Genomic DNA, 14,934 nt, shown 5'->3' with positions numbered 1-14,934 from the left:
AATGTTTTGGTCGACCCAGAAAATGTAACCCTGTTTCTATTATTATTCTAATTGTTACTGCAGTTTTTGCTATTTATGAAAATGAAGAATGTTTTCAGGGTGACTTTGTAACAGTAGGCCTGTCACTATTCCTGTCAGAGGACAGCAAATCTCCCCGAGTGCTACTACCAACAATCAACCTAAGTCAGTACGTCCCCACTGAGTGTGACATTCAATTCCTTCTTTAGTTTCCACCAGGAACAAAAATCCAGGCCAGCCATCAAATACACATGCATACATTGATAAATACATACACTCCCAGTCAAAAGTCTGGCCACATACTTCTGATTTAATGTTTTTTTTTCTTTCATTTTCATGACTGTTTACATTGTATAACAGTTGAATAGCCGTCCTTCTCATAAAGAAAAATATATAACACATTTAGGTATTTAACATTTTTTCTTTTGCCACATGAATCCACATATCTTGCTCATATATTTCATGTTCAGTATCTTCAGTATCTATAGTGTAGCAAGCAGTAAAGATAAAGAAGGACCCGGTGTGTTGAGTGCTAGTGTACATATATGGATAAAAATACACACATAAATGTCTACTGAACCAAAGCGCATTACCACCTCAGCATACCTGTTGTAGCGAGTGACAGCGTGACCTTTGCACAGTGTCACAGTGAAGCCAGTCACATGGCCCCACGCTGGCAGTCACCTGACTTTGTTTGACTCTCTGTGCTGCGGCTGTAAAACGAGCAGCGAGTCGCGGCGTCGCCGCCCGTCTTTATGAAAAGGCGGCCTTGTTTGCTGAAGGAAGGAGCGCTTGGTCGTCAGGAGCCTAGAGGTCTCCCTGCTTCCTGTTTTCAGACAGAATCTGAGGGGGTCAGCGGGGTCACGACCTGCTCTCGACATCTGAAACACATCTGAAACACTTTAACCTGGAAGAACTGTGTTATTGTATGGACAGTATGTGATTGGTGGAGATTGGCATTGTGATTTTTATTGCTATTATCATTGCTATATTATTAAATGTCTTTTTTATTTTTTTTTAAGCGTGCTTTATTTACACCGAAAACTATTCATCCCAATTCAATATGTAAAAATATTTACTGCCTACTGGAAACAGACGAGATTTGGAGAGAGTGACGATGTCGTCGTCATTCATTTTAATTTTCCTTCTTTTTTTTGTGCTTGCGCTGTCAGACTCGCGCGGATAGAAGACCATCGGCAGCTGCTGTCCTCCGAGCTCTGTGATCTTCGGGGGAAGAAGCAACTCATCGAACAGGAAGTGAAGGCAGACTGCAGCCTCCAGGCGTCCACTGTGGGTACCAACAATAAGTGTGGAGCAAAAAAAAATCATCAGCCCTATCAGCTCGAGCATCGGAATACTAGTGATCGTCGCCGCCGCTGCCATTACACACTGTACATTTTAAATTTACAGCATCCTCTCACCCTGTAGTTAAGCATCGATCGATGATGACATAATGAATGGGTGAATTCACCACTTCAGCAGTTGAGAACCACTGGACTAGAGACTCAGTTGAGGCTCACATTTTGTTCCTTATCATAAAGTCGCCACACAAATTTATTCCACAGCTTTCAAATTGATTCTACAAAAATAGAAAATGGTTCGCCCACTTTTGAGCATGTCTAGAAGAAAAAAATGATTGAAATGATTGAATGGAGTTGTCTGTCCTGCAACACAGATAGCCAACAGTTTCTCTATAAATACACATATTTTAACTGCCCTCAAAGCCGTGACCCAAAAGTGGGTCGCAATCCACCAGTTGAGAAACCCAGCTTTAGACAACCTTGCCTTGCAACTAAAAACAGGAAAAATAAATTAAAAAGTTCCTGAAAATATGTCATAGTTTCTTAAACAGTTTTTTCCTTTATTTCCTCTTGAAAAGATGCCTCATCTGTGCACTTTTGATGATCTTATGTGCAGAAACAAAAGAGTTTGACAGTCAGCTGAGACAAATTCAAGTGCTAAGACACCACAATATGTATTAACTAGAGCGTTGCTGTGCTCCGCAGTGTCAACTGCGTGTCTGCCGCAACCTCCAGGCGTCGGTGGCTGAGCGCCTACTGCAGTCGGAGAGGCTGCTGTTCCAGGAGGAGGCACTGAGCGCGCTCCACGACCTGCTGACCCAGGACCTGCACCGCTACCAGGAGGAGACGCACAGACTGAGCTGCTTCAGGCGCAGAGTTCTCCAATCGCACCACAGGTAGCCGCATCTTTATTGAAATGACTCTGAGAACACTGGAAACATCCATTTTCAATACCCGCTTCTTCCTGAACTCAGGGTCCCCGGGGGGTCTGCTGGAGCCTCTACCTTAATAGAGCGTTATAACACATGTTGTTAATGTTCATAACCATGCTTGACAACTTATCTCATTGTTTATGAATGATTCTAAGTGGTGGATATAATGTGTTATAAGCTCATCATTCATAGTGTTTTATACCTCCACTGCAAAGTGACACCGAAGACCTGCATGGTTATTACCGTGTTATAACTACCAGTTGTGTGTGTGTGTTTTGGATGATGACTTTGTGAGCTCAAAGTCAAGCGTCAGGGACATGTTGTGTAAGTCCTTTGACTTTGCTGTGGCGGTATAAAACATTATTAATGATGTTACATCCACCATTTGTAATCATTAATAAACGTTCACATAAGTTGTCATACATGATTCTGAACATTTATGACACGTTTTTATAATGCCTTACCAAGGCATTATGATTTTTATTTTTATTTTGAATATGCAATTTTGACAGCGCTTCCTAACTGCCGTCATGTAACTCCTCCAAAATAAAATAATGAAAAAGAAAAAGGAAAAAAAAGAAAAATAGCAACTTATTCAAAAAGGAGTGCGAAGAAGCATAGAGTGGCAATAATGCCTTATAAACCCACTTCTAATGCAACCCTCTTTCTGTGGGGCGGCCGCGCTAACCACTGCAACTCTTCCACTGTGCACTGATTCCATCCAGATCGACCGCAGAGTCGGAGCTGACTGGCAGAGTGAGCAAGTGCAGCATGCAGGGGAAGAGTGAGACGGAGCAGAACAACAACATGGTACCGTGCCTCTTATCTGCAGCCTTGACTGTCCACTGCACTCTGTCTGCTTCCCCCTCGCTGGCCCGTAAAACACAGGTCACTGTAAAACACTGCCTTTTGTTTGCATGCACTTTGCTTTATGGGCCTGGTGTGTGTGTGTGTGTGTGTGTGTGTGTGTGTGTGTGTGTGTGTGTGTGTGTGTGTGTGTGTGTGTGTGTGTGTGTGTGTGTGTGTGAGTGTGTTTGCGAGTGTGTTCCCCTCTTTTAATTGACGTTTCTTCCGGCGCTCAAAGTCGGCTACTTTGGAGGAAGACGCCCAACGTTTCCGCCAGGCTCTGCAATGCAAACATCACCAAATTGGTTGATTGGATTCAGTTATTATCTTTTATTTTATTGCAGATCTTTTAGAACCCGGTCATTGTCTTCTTGACTTTGTGTTTGATTTTACAGTTTCCGAACCGCAAAACGGTCAAACGCAACATTGGAATGTGAAAAACGTGTTTGTTTTGTTTGTTTTTTCAGTTTGTGGCAAGAAGTGAGTGAGACCCTTTTATCTTCCACTAAAAAAAATATATATATATATTAAAAAAAAAAAAGAACAGAAGCACAGAAACCGAAAAGACCAGTAACACTGGTGCAGCAGAATAGAATAGAAAAGAATAGAATAGAAGAAGCCTCACAAGGGAAATAACAAATAGAATCCTCCCAATGAAGTTTTTGCAGAGGTAGTGCCAGTGTGTGTGTGTGTGTGTGTGTGGGTCTAACTGTGCCCGTGTGCCCGTGTGTGTGTGTGTGTGTGTGTGTGTGTGTGTGTGTGTGTGTGTGTGTGTGTGTGTGTGTGTGTGTGTGTGTGTGTGTGTGTGTGTCTGGCAGTGGTCCAGCTGTTGTCAGTCTTTCTCAGACAGTCGGAGAGGAGACAGAGGAAACATCTGCCTGCTCATCTGGCTCTGTCTGTCACACACACACAGATGTAGACCTGCAAGTAAACACATACACACACATACACACACACACACACACACACACACACACACACACACACACGCGGAATCTTTAAGGATCTTTACCCTAAACGCATTTTAAAAAAAGGGGGAAGTGCTCATGATAGGCTGCCACGGTGGTGACAGGAGAAGATGAGGGAAGGAACCTGCTTTGGAGTCTTATTATCCCAGGAAGCCTGTCAGGGTGTCACTGCAGTTTAGCTCGTGAAGCTTAAACACTTAACGGCAAACAAGCTGGCTGCCAAACTGGCTGCGTCTCCTCAGGAGGAAGCCGCTGCGCCGCCGAGCGCTCGGCGCCCCGCGATTTTGCCGCAGAGTTTCCGTAGACGGCGACGGCCACTTGGTTTAGAAAGGCAGCGGGTTGCAGTGAGCTTTGAGTCCACTGCAGCAGGTGAGGGACTAGTGGGGGTTTTGTTCACTCGTGGTCCTTGGTGGGATTTGCAATGTGATTTTGTTCAGGTGCAAAACGAACAGAGAACAGACGCCGCCGTCTTCTTCTGGGTGGAGAGCCAGCAAATGAATCTGATCACAGTTGCCTTGAGTCAGTTGAGTTATTTCACACTTTTTTGTTTAGTGCATATTCCATACGTGTTCATTCATAGTTCTGATGCCTTGAGTGACAATCTACAATGTCAATAGTCATGAAAATGAAAGACAAAACCATTCAATCAGAAGTATGTGGCCAAACTTTTGACTGGTAGTGTATGTATATTTATTTAGGAAAAAAGAACAGATTAAAGCTGCAAGCAGCGTTTGCGGGACTGAGCCTATGTGACGGTCAGATCAAAACCTTCAGCAGAAACTTAGTCTTGCACACTTTCTGTCCTAAAGAGAAGCCCGGGAAGCAAAAAACCCGCAAAACTCCACTAGTTGTTTGTTTGCAACTTGCTGCTGCTGCTGCTGCTGCTGCTGCTGCTGCCGTGTCTATTAAACCGTGATGGGTTGCATCATTTTTGCATTCCTTTGCACCATCCTAGACAAGCTGCCAGCGAGGCTCACTAACCTCTGTGTCAGATTATCCTCAGCTCATCTGTCAGAAATGAGCAGGATTTGTCTAATCACACATCATTTTAATTAGATATGAATCTAATAGATTTGGATTACATTTATAACGCATCCTGGATTAGTGGGCGCAAAGTCACGGAGCAGTGAGCCGTCTTGTGTTGTGTGTGTGTGAATGTACACACACACACACACACACACACACCAGGTGGAAAATTTTTTTTGGACACCTCATGAGTTATTTTACATTCTTATTGTTTCCTACATAATTTCATGTGTGGTTATACGTAGTTTTGATGCCTTTAGTGATATATATATATATATATATATATTTGTAAAAGATACAATGACAGAGAAGTGATTAATAGGAAAAGCGCTCTTTGAGATGAATTGAAAGATGTGTTCAGAGACGTCTTGCTGCTGATTGGCAGTGCCTGGTTCCCTGGGGACAGGATGCTGCTGCTGGACGAGGCTCAGTGTGAACAGGCCGTCCAGGCCTGGAGGCGAGGACGGCCAGCGGTCGCTTGATTAAACCCAGTTATTTACAGCCACGGAGAGGAGGGAAGGAGGGAAAGGAGGGGCGCAACGACGACAACAACGACGACGACAACAACAACAGGAAGGGAACATATTGCGCGGCAGATTGCCTCGGGCCGACCTCCGCCGTCGTCTTGCTCTTTGTGAGAGACGCACACGTCCCAAACGAGCGCGCGGCAGCTAATTGCTTATTTGTTTGACTTCATCCATTGTTCTCTCTGCTGCGCTCACACCCTGGTTTTGTTGTTGGGGCTGGGTTTTTTTTTTTTGCCCCGCAGTTTGAATACATCTTCCAGTTCGTCTCAATGTGGACAACAGGTTTTTATTCCTAAAATGTTTTTTTTTTTTTTTTTAAGATGATGATTACAGCGAGCTGAGGTGGTGGAAGGAGGAGGTTCTTCTCACAGCAGCTGAGTGAGAGCCGTGTGGTGATCCAGGTTGAATTGATTGAAAATTCTGAAGAGGTTGACACAGACGTTGGGTCAACACGTTAGCATTGACCAGGCTAGACAATGATGAGGAAGCAAGGGACGTCCAGAAGAATGCAAAACTTTCAGACAAGCGGAGGAGGAGGAGGGAAGAGTGAGACTCTGCCGGTTGAGAAACAAACTCTTCAGAAAGAAGTTAGCGAGAGTGAAATCAGCTGAGAGGAAATATTACTTGAAAGTAGACAAAAAGTTTGACTTTTTGGGTTTTTCATTGATATTCCAGAGATGCTTCTACGTCTACAGCACTCGAGCAGTTCATTGCGATTTAATCCCAAAGGAAAATGGGTCCGCGCTCGGTCCCGGCAGGTGGTCGTATTCACTGTCTCCAAATGAAAACTAAAACAAGAAGAAGAAGAAGAAGAAAAAAAAAGGAATCTCTCCTTTCCTATTGTTTGGCTGCAGATGGCCGGAGGGGATCTCTGAGTAAACCACAGCGCCTCTCACACAAATCCTCCCAAACCTCCTCAAACATTCCCAAACACCTTCCCACCAAATGACACTTTTTGAATGACGAGTTTTAAGACTGTGCTGAGTGACGGAGCTGCAGGACAGCGCAGCTCTTCTCGCGAGGAGATCAGAACCCAGTGGAGAGAATCTGGCCTGCAGCCTCGTGCGGTGTTCTGCTTCCATGGAGGGCTTTTCACCTTCTCAGGAGATCATCTCATGGTGGTTATACGCAGTGTAACTGCAAAAACCTTAAGTGTGTCAACTGCTTGGTTACACTTTTATGAACTTTACCCACTTGAGAGAGAACACGCCACCTCCTGTGTGGGTCAGGCGACGGCGTCGGAACAGAGATGTTCATTCCAAATCTAAAAAGCCACTCCCGAGTTTCGCTTTAGCTGGGAAGCAGATGTTCCGTCGCTCGCTGCCACGTTATCGCTCGCACACTTTTACGCAGTGGCGTCGTCGTGTAATTTGTTTGCATGTGGACTAATCCTTGGCATCGGACACCTGAGCAAGTCCATGCATTTCCCAGAATGCTCTGCTGTCACATATCTGGGTCAGGAGTACAGCTTGCCGCCATATGTCTGCACTGTGGTGAGGCAACTGGGAATGGAGAGGGAGAGAGAGAGGGAGGGAGAGAGAGAGAGATTATTATAATTATTATTATTATTATTATTATTATTATTATTATTATTATTATTATTATTATTAAGTGATTATTAGCAGGTAAATAATGAATAAATAATATTGTTTCTTTTACAACCAGGTCAACAAAAGAAAATATTTCCAAATTTGGTAAAAACAAAAAAAACATTTTTTTGTTTTTTTTTTAAGTGTTTTCACTTCTTTAAAATGCAAAAACATTTGACTTCTCTTATTGTCTCTTTGTGTTTAGTCAGAAAATGATTGCTTACAATCGCATGGGAAAAAAAGAAAAGAGCAAAAAAACAAAAAAAAAACAGAAATGCAAAATCACCCACATTTCATCACACGTCCTCCCTCTCCGCCCCGGCGCCCCCCTCTGGTTCCATGACACTTTGACGGCCCAAACAGCAGCTCCTTTGCCGGGGCAGAAATAATAACATTAAAACCATCCTGTGGCAGCTAATCCCTCCTCGGCCTGTAAACATGTTAATGCGGCGGTGATTAGCAGCCATGCTAAAGCCCCCCCGACCTGGAGCTGCTCTCCCACCCCGGCCCGGGGGTCCCGTGGGGAGGCAGCCAGCCGAGGGCCCGGATTAAGGCCACTCGCCGCTTTGGACCCTCGAGCACCCCCCCACCCCACCCCCCCCGCCCCCCTCCCACTCTGGACGCTCGCCACTTCATTTCTCTAAGTGGCATCACAATCCTGGTTATGATTGTTAATTAAAGTTGGATTTGAACAAGTGGCTTTTTGGCATTAAAAAAAAAAAAAACTAATTCATTTCATGTGAGTGGGTATTTGAATTTTTAGAGTCCGTTTTTTTTGTTGTTGTTGGTTTTTTTTTTCCTGTGTGTGTGTGTGTGTGTGTGTGTGTGTGTGTGTGTGTGTGTGTGTGAGAAAGTGGGATGTTGTGTTTTGGGGGCAGGGTGGTGATTTTTCAGATGAGCGAGCAGATGTTGCACTTTCTCAAGAGGGATTTATGTCAGGATATGAATCCACGCAGGCAGGCAGGCAGGCAGGCAGGGGCGCGCACACACACACACACACACACACACACACACACACATGCACGCTGGGGCTTAGTATCATTATGTATTCATTTCAACAGTCAACAGCAGCTCTGCGCGGTGAAGACAGGAGGTGGACGGAGACAAACAAGCTCTGCTGATGGAGCCGATTTTGGGGGGGGAAATGGCATCAAATGGAGGCGACGTGCAGCCTCGCTCATCGATTCTATTATAACAGCATTGGCTGAATGATATCTGTGATCTCTCTGTCAAAGAATCTCTGCTGATCAGTAAAAAGCAGCGGCGTGAGCCCTCTCAGGTGGAACCTTGTCCGAGGTCCAAGCTGTATATTAGTCCCGCCGTGTGCGCCTCCCCGACACTTCCTCCCGTTAACGTTGTCTTATTGGATGGATGTTGTTGTGTTGGCCTCTTTCAGCGCTCGCCCAAGTCCCCCCCCTCCAATGGGTCCTTCAGCGACGAGGCCGACCAAGTCTGGCCCACCTCCCCCAAGAAATCTTCCACGGGAACCCCCCGCACCAACAGCCTGCACCGGGCCGGCAGCATCCAAAACCTCATTTTCAAATTTTCGGGCCCGGACGACGTCTTCACCTTCGGGAACGGCCACTACCCCTCCAGACCCGGGAAGCTGACCAAGGCCTACTCGGTGGAGGTTCTGGATTCCCCGCTGCCGCCCGCCACGCCGTCCAGTGCCAAGCTGCCCCAGAGCCCCATCCCCAGCATCGTGGTGACGCCCGCGCTGGCGGCAGGCGCCACCATTCCTGAGGCGGCGGCGGCGGCGGCGGCGGCGGCAGAGAAGAACCTGAAGGCAAAGAGCAAAACAAGACGCATTGTCAACTCCAGAAAAGACTTTATGGTCGACTCCGGCATGGGCTCGGTAAGCGGCGACCGACCGACCGCCCGCCGATGTTTGTGACGACGTCGCCGCATGAGAAGGAAATGGATCATCAGCATGAGAGACGAGATTCCAACGACTTGGGATTCAACCCAACCACTCAAATCTCTTCTCTTTTGATTCTTCACCTACAAATGGCCAATACATTTATTTTTTTTCTTCTCTCTTTGGATGGAAGATTCAATCATCACCATCTGCAATACATTCAGCAGCCACTGCCAATGAAGCCGCACGTCTGACTCGGGAAAGATCAGACTTTGATCTCCAAATCTCAACGAAAACGAATGAAGTCAAATTCGCGCTGGTGATTTCAAATCGTGTGATTTTGCGCGAGGTTCAAAAGCCGCTGCGTTTGCCGTGTGATTACTTCAACACAAAACTCAATGATGTGTTTTGTTTCCCGAGCAGAGAAAATTACTCAACTTCATCTTCTTCCTTTCAAAAAAATAATCTCTGCTTGATTTTGCTCACTGCCCTCTGTGGACCACTCGTTCCTTTCCTCCCTCAACTCTCACCGAGAGGCCTTAATTTCGCGTCACCTCTGTCGCCTCCCGCAGGAGTCGGAGATGGATTCGAACAGGCAGCCGGACAGCCCGTCCGAGGAGGAGCCCGTGACGCCTCGGCCCGTGATGGCCAGCCAGAACCCGAAATATCAGCTGTTCCTCAGCAATGATCTGAAGACCAACGGGGTGAGTGGGAAGGATGCAGATGGTCCGGGAGGCGGCGGGTCGCTGGGAGAGAACGGCCCCACCAGGCTGCCTCCCTGGGAGACCAAGCGGCTGGCCGTCCACCGAGGGTCCTCGGAGTCGCTGGCCTTACGGGACTTGGACTCTGCAACCGACAGGGTGGGTGATGTTGGAGCGGCCGACAGCCGGCACAGTTTACTCGTCATCCCCCCTTTCTTTCTTTCTTTCTTTCTTTCTTTCTTTCTTCCTTTCTTTCCTTTTTTTTCCAGTATTATTTATTTATTTAACACACAGTTTTACTTCAGGGAAAACCAATTATCATACAGTGCCACCTAGTGGACGTGGAATATTGAGCATTTTTACTGGGTCTGGACGGACTGGGGATGTTTTCATGAAGACCAGTGGAGACTCAGCCAACACTGTAATGACACGATAATAACAGAAAAGAATCCAGCTGCTGCTGTTTTACACTGTGTTGGTGACACCCAGAATGACACCCTGCCCCCTTATTACTCGATGATTGATTTTTTAAATTTTATGAGGCAAAGTTGTTTTGTTGAAAATGGTTTAAAATAGTTGCAAAGCAGCAAAATGTTCAAGAAAACGATTCAGAGACACCTTGCTGCAAAGATGCTGCTGTTCCATTTAGAAGCAAACTGGAATTTAAAAAAAGATACTGGTCGTTTTTTGGGGGGGGGTTTGTTTTTATTTTTCTTTGTTATATAAAAGTCTTGGCCTGGTCTCCATCTCGATGCTCTCTGGTCTTGATAAGGTCTGGGTTGGCTGGTGCCGTCTGGACCGCAACACTATTTTGCACAGCAGCACCTCAGGATATAAAACACACAAACTAAAGCAAATAAATGAATTTGAGAGAATGATCATGAATGGCAGGCTACTGTACAGGCCGCGCATGCCTAACGCCTTCTTTGTATGACGCATGTTTCTTTCCAGCTATTGAACAGTGCCACCTCCTGGAGAAGGCGCACATTTAAGGTTTCTAGTTGTATGTTGGTTGAGTTTTCACGGCACTGTTGAATTTGCACCAGAGTTTCTCAACACCTCATGTTTGACTCTTGTTTTGGCAACAAAACATTTTTTGTGAGTTGTTTTTTATTATTATTATTATTATTATTATTATTATTATTATTATTATTTCTTAGTTTAACATGAGGTTCAGTGACTGAATTACACAATGCCACCTGTGCACCTCTGAATCCACTTCAATCCAAAGACACAGCGAGTGTTTACTGCACTTTTTGCGTGTGCGTGCTGCAGATAAACACTGACTGCAATAATGCACCCACTGAAATCACTGACAGTTAACACACGGCTGTGTCACCAACACCCTTCACTGGAGGAAGCAGTTTGTCGATGCGCTTGAACTCTGAGATTCAGCAAGAATTCTGTTTTTTCTTCTTGTTGATCCACGTCTTGTCGAAATCACTTCTTCTTCTCTGTTCTTGTTCTGTTTTAACTGACAAATGAATACAATGATTGTATTATTTCAATACATGCCATCTATTTGTTAGAGTATTCCATATTTAAGTACTGGTGTAAACTGTGGCCCACTAACATCCTATCCAGACTCTGATTCAGTCCCACTCAGCATTGATAGATCTGCACTTTTCCTCCTTTCTCACCCGTTTCACTTGACTAAAAATGCGTATTTGTCATATTTTGCCATCTTCTCCACAGGTGGGCGTGATTGACAGTCCTCAGCGGGTCTTCAACAGTCCGTACAGCTCGGCGCTGTCCCTGGATTACAACCCCGTCAACCGCATGTCCGAGTTTAAGGTCCGAAAACCTTTTTCCAGTTTTCAAAATAAAAAAAATGATTCTCTGAGACGGCGGCGACTGACTCTTTGAACTGTGTTCTGCAGGTCCAGGGCACACTGTCTCCCGCCACCTCGGAGATGAACCTCTACACCCGCAGCATCAGTCCGGGTCCGATGGGGGGGGCCCTCACCCCTCTCAGCCCCATCCCCACCCTCACCCCAATGGGCCAGCTGGGACAGCTGGGACAGCCGCGGCAGCAGCGCTTCTCCACCTACGACACCCTGCTGAGGAGGAGGACCGACTTCAGCAACCCTGTGCGTAGCCAGAGAACACACACACACACACACACACACACACACACACACACACACACACACACACACACACACACGCACAAACACTCACACACACACACACCTGTCCACTGTTTCTAAACCTCCACCCATGTCTTGACTCAGGTGCCTCAGGTCGTGCACACCCACTACGCCCCCATGCGCCCTGGAGCTCTGGGAGGCCCCAACAGACAGGACTTCGTTGAGGAGCTGTCCAAGCAGCTGGACGTCTGTCAGAAGGTAAACAGGACACGTGTGAGAGTAATAAAATCATATCAGTGGTCGCAAAAGTATTCATAATTCTGTACTTAAGTAAAAAAGTATGGATGCCTGTGTAAAAAATAAATAAATAAATAAAATACTCCGGTCAAAGTAAAAGTACTGATGCAACTCCTTTACTCAAGTAAAAGTAGGAAAGTACAGTGGCAAGTAAAAGAAAAGAAAGAAGCCTCTGAATATTTACTAGAATCGGTTTGTTTTGTTTGTCTTGTTTTTGTTTTTTGTTTTTTTGTTTTTTAAAAAAAACTAATTTTATAACCTGTGTGTGTGTGTGTTTCTCTGCAGCGTAACCAGTTCCTGGAGGCGGAGAGTGTGGAGATGGACAAGGAGAGGAACCAGATCAGGTTTGTTTTTTTATTCTTTCTTTATGCTTTATGTGATTCAAATCAATCTCATATTATTTTGGAATAGAAAATAAAAATGAAAAGTCACTGAAATGCACCTGCTGAGTGTCTGAGTCTGCAGGCACATGGGTGACACTGCAGCATTTGGTCCATAAACTAAAGAGAAACATGAAGAACATGTTGTTTTCAAACAGAGCCCAACTTAAAGGTCCAGGGTTTAATAGTTGAGTTGATTAAGAAGAAACAGCGACATCAAGTGGTTACATTTTAGATGACAGCCCTCTTTCACTTGAGTCCTTTAACGGACTTCCTATCCTCCCTCTCCTGAGCTTGCCAGTGAACTACGGTGGCTTGCCTTCTTCTTCACTGGTTTATTTTATACCCTAAATATGAAAGCCTCTGTCAGGCAGCTGGATTGTCCACGCCAGGCTTCCTTCCAGAAATATGGTGGTTCCAGATGGCAGCTAACTGGCAGCAAGACCCTTATTGATCTAAGGATATTCTTATATACACTACCAGTCAAAAGTTTGGACACACCTGTTTCTTCTTTATCTCCACTGCTTTCTACAATTCAGTCAAATTTTACTCATTGGACCTTTAAGTTTTTCCTGCTGAATTGTGGATGCTGATATACAAAATCTAGCGTGACTGTACAAGCTACAACCGCTAACTAGCTGCGGCCTCAGGACCAAAGCCAGATCTGGTTTGTAGTCGACAGCAGAGAAAAAAAAAATCACTCAACCTGTGTGATGGAAACAAGAGCGAGCTGGGAGTTTATTCTCCTCCTCCAATGTGAAGGTTTGAAATGCGCGGCCTGCTGGTGAACAACGAGGACCTGCTGCGCACCAACGCACAGCTGAACAACGAGATGAAGCGGCTGCGGGAGCAGATGATCGAGATCGACAGAGAGCTGCAGGCCCGGGACGAGAAGATCCGAGGGATGGAGGTGCGAGCCGGCGGCTGAACGGACCAGTTTCAAACACGCGTTTTAAAGTCGTGGCTCAAAGCTCAAACCTCGGCCTGTGTGTGTTTGTGTGTGTTTGTGTGTGTGTGTGTGTGTGTATGTGTGTGTGTGTGTGTGTGACGCAGATCGAGGTGACGCAGGCCCGGAGCATGATGGTGGAGGCCAACAGCCAGGAGTACGCCTTCAACTTCCTGCAGCAGTCCCTCAAAAACCGGATCCAGGATGCTGAGGTGCGTGAAGAAAACACGACTTCATGAACACGACGCCTTTCTGCTCGCATTTCAAATCCGATTTGAGTGAACTGGTTTGAAAAGTTGAGCTTCAGCTTATGACTGAGAAATACAAAGCAGATTGAATTTCATTGGTTTCAGTGCACTGACTGATTGGCAGAATGCTAAAAGAGCTTGAAATATGTTTTCTTTCTCTGGACTGCTACAACTTGCTGTTTGTAGAACTTGTCTCTCTGGAATTACTGGGTCTTGGTAACACAAGGTTTCATCAGCTCATTGCAAAGTCTATGTTGTTTTTTTGTTGTTGTTTTTTATTCTGTTTTTGGGGTGAATGATTCATTTATAAAATCAGGCAATGTGGTGGCTGTGTTGTTTTGGCAGCGTCAGCGAGTTTCAGCCTTCTGTATTTCTATCAATCATCGTGCGCTTGACTGACTGCACACAAAACTAAACTGCACTCAACTGAGAAACCATAGATTGGTTTCCCTGCTTTGCAAGTAGGAATTCTCACAGATTCATCATAAAAAAAAAAATTAAAAAAAAACCTTGCCCGAAGAACGTTTTCATCAGAAGAACATATTCCAGACCTTTAAATAAGGAGAGGCAGACGCTTGGTCTCTATCAAAAGACCTCATTGGCCAATGCATGTGTGGTTGTGTGCTTAGGAGAGTCTGGAGAAGCAGACCCAGCACAGCCAGTCGCTGTCGGAGAAGCTGTGGCACGCTGAGAGACAGCTGGAGGAGCTGGAGATTGACCACGACACCAAGGACAAGAAGAGGTCTGAGCTGAACTCCACCATCGTCCGGCTGGAGACCGAGGTACTCACTCCCACCTGCACCAGGTCTTCACTTGCTAACACCTGCAGAGAGCTGTGCTAGCCGTGAGTCTGGGTGGATCACGGAGGAAGACAGCTGGTGGATATTTTACCGAGTTCAAACTATTTCCGTCTTTCAGTCACGTGATCTTCAGTCGTTTTGAAGCAAACTTCTGCTCAAACTGTCCACCATGAACAGCAACACTGGTCCCAAGTAAGCACAGATGCACTAAGTGTGTGTGTGTGTGTGTGTGCAGCTGGCTGAGGCCCTGCAGTCCACCACGCAGTCGGCCACCGAGCTGAGCCTGCAGCAGAAGCTGCGCGAGGACAGCGAGCTGCGGGTGGAGGAGATGGAGGAGTCGCTGCTGGAGAAGGAGCAGGAGCTGCAGAGGCAGCTCATCCTCATCAGCAAGCTGCAGGGGGAGGTAC

The 14,934-nt window shown here is 45.9% G+C and overlaps 1 protein-coding gene across 3 annotated transcripts in view; it reads left to right on the top strand.

Moving 5' to 3' along the window:
* Nucleotides 1–14,934, top strand: part of LOC142890323 (uncharacterized) — a 114,919-nt gene that overhangs the window by 11,586 nt on the left and 88,399 nt on the right. For 2 of the 3 annotated variants that reach the window (XR_012927063.1, XM_076029264.1), the window contains exons 4-16: nucleotides 1,191–1,308; nucleotides 2,025–2,215; nucleotides 2,977–3,061; nucleotides 8,604–9,062; nucleotides 9,638–9,925; nucleotides 11,462–11,560; nucleotides 11,647–11,856; nucleotides 12,001–12,114; nucleotides 12,439–12,497; nucleotides 13,296–13,443; nucleotides 13,587–13,691; nucleotides 14,357–14,509; nucleotides 14,763–14,930. Coding sequence is in view for 2 of the 3 variants with exons in the window: in XM_076029264.1 (XP_075885379.1) it covers nucleotides 1,191–1,308; nucleotides 2,025–2,215; nucleotides 2,977–3,061; nucleotides 8,604–9,062; nucleotides 9,638–9,925; nucleotides 11,462–11,560; nucleotides 11,647–11,856; nucleotides 12,001–12,114; nucleotides 12,439–12,497; nucleotides 13,296–13,443; nucleotides 13,587–13,691; nucleotides 14,357–14,509; nucleotides 14,763–14,930 (2,197 nt within the window). In the remaining variant the exon portion in view is untranslated. The remainder of the gene's footprint in view (nucleotides 1–1,190; nucleotides 1,309–2,024; nucleotides 2,216–2,976; nucleotides 3,062–8,603; nucleotides 9,063–9,637; nucleotides 9,926–11,461; nucleotides 11,561–11,646; nucleotides 11,857–12,000; nucleotides 12,115–12,438; nucleotides 12,498–13,295; nucleotides 13,444–13,586; nucleotides 13,692–14,356; nucleotides 14,510–14,762; nucleotides 14,931–14,934) is intronic. The other variant, XM_076029265.1, reaches the window with a different exon arrangement.

Source organism: Nelusetta ayraudi, unplaced genomic scaffold, assembly GCF_046127955.1.
Source record: "Nelusetta ayraudi isolate G7.1 ecotype Tasmania unplaced genomic scaffold, CSIRO-AGI_Nayr_v1 ptg000026l, whole genome shotgun sequence".
NCBI lineage: Eukaryota > Metazoa > Chordata > Actinopteri > Tetraodontiformes > Monacanthidae > Nelusetta > Nelusetta ayraudi.
This window is presented reverse-complemented; position numbering and strand designations above follow the sequence as displayed.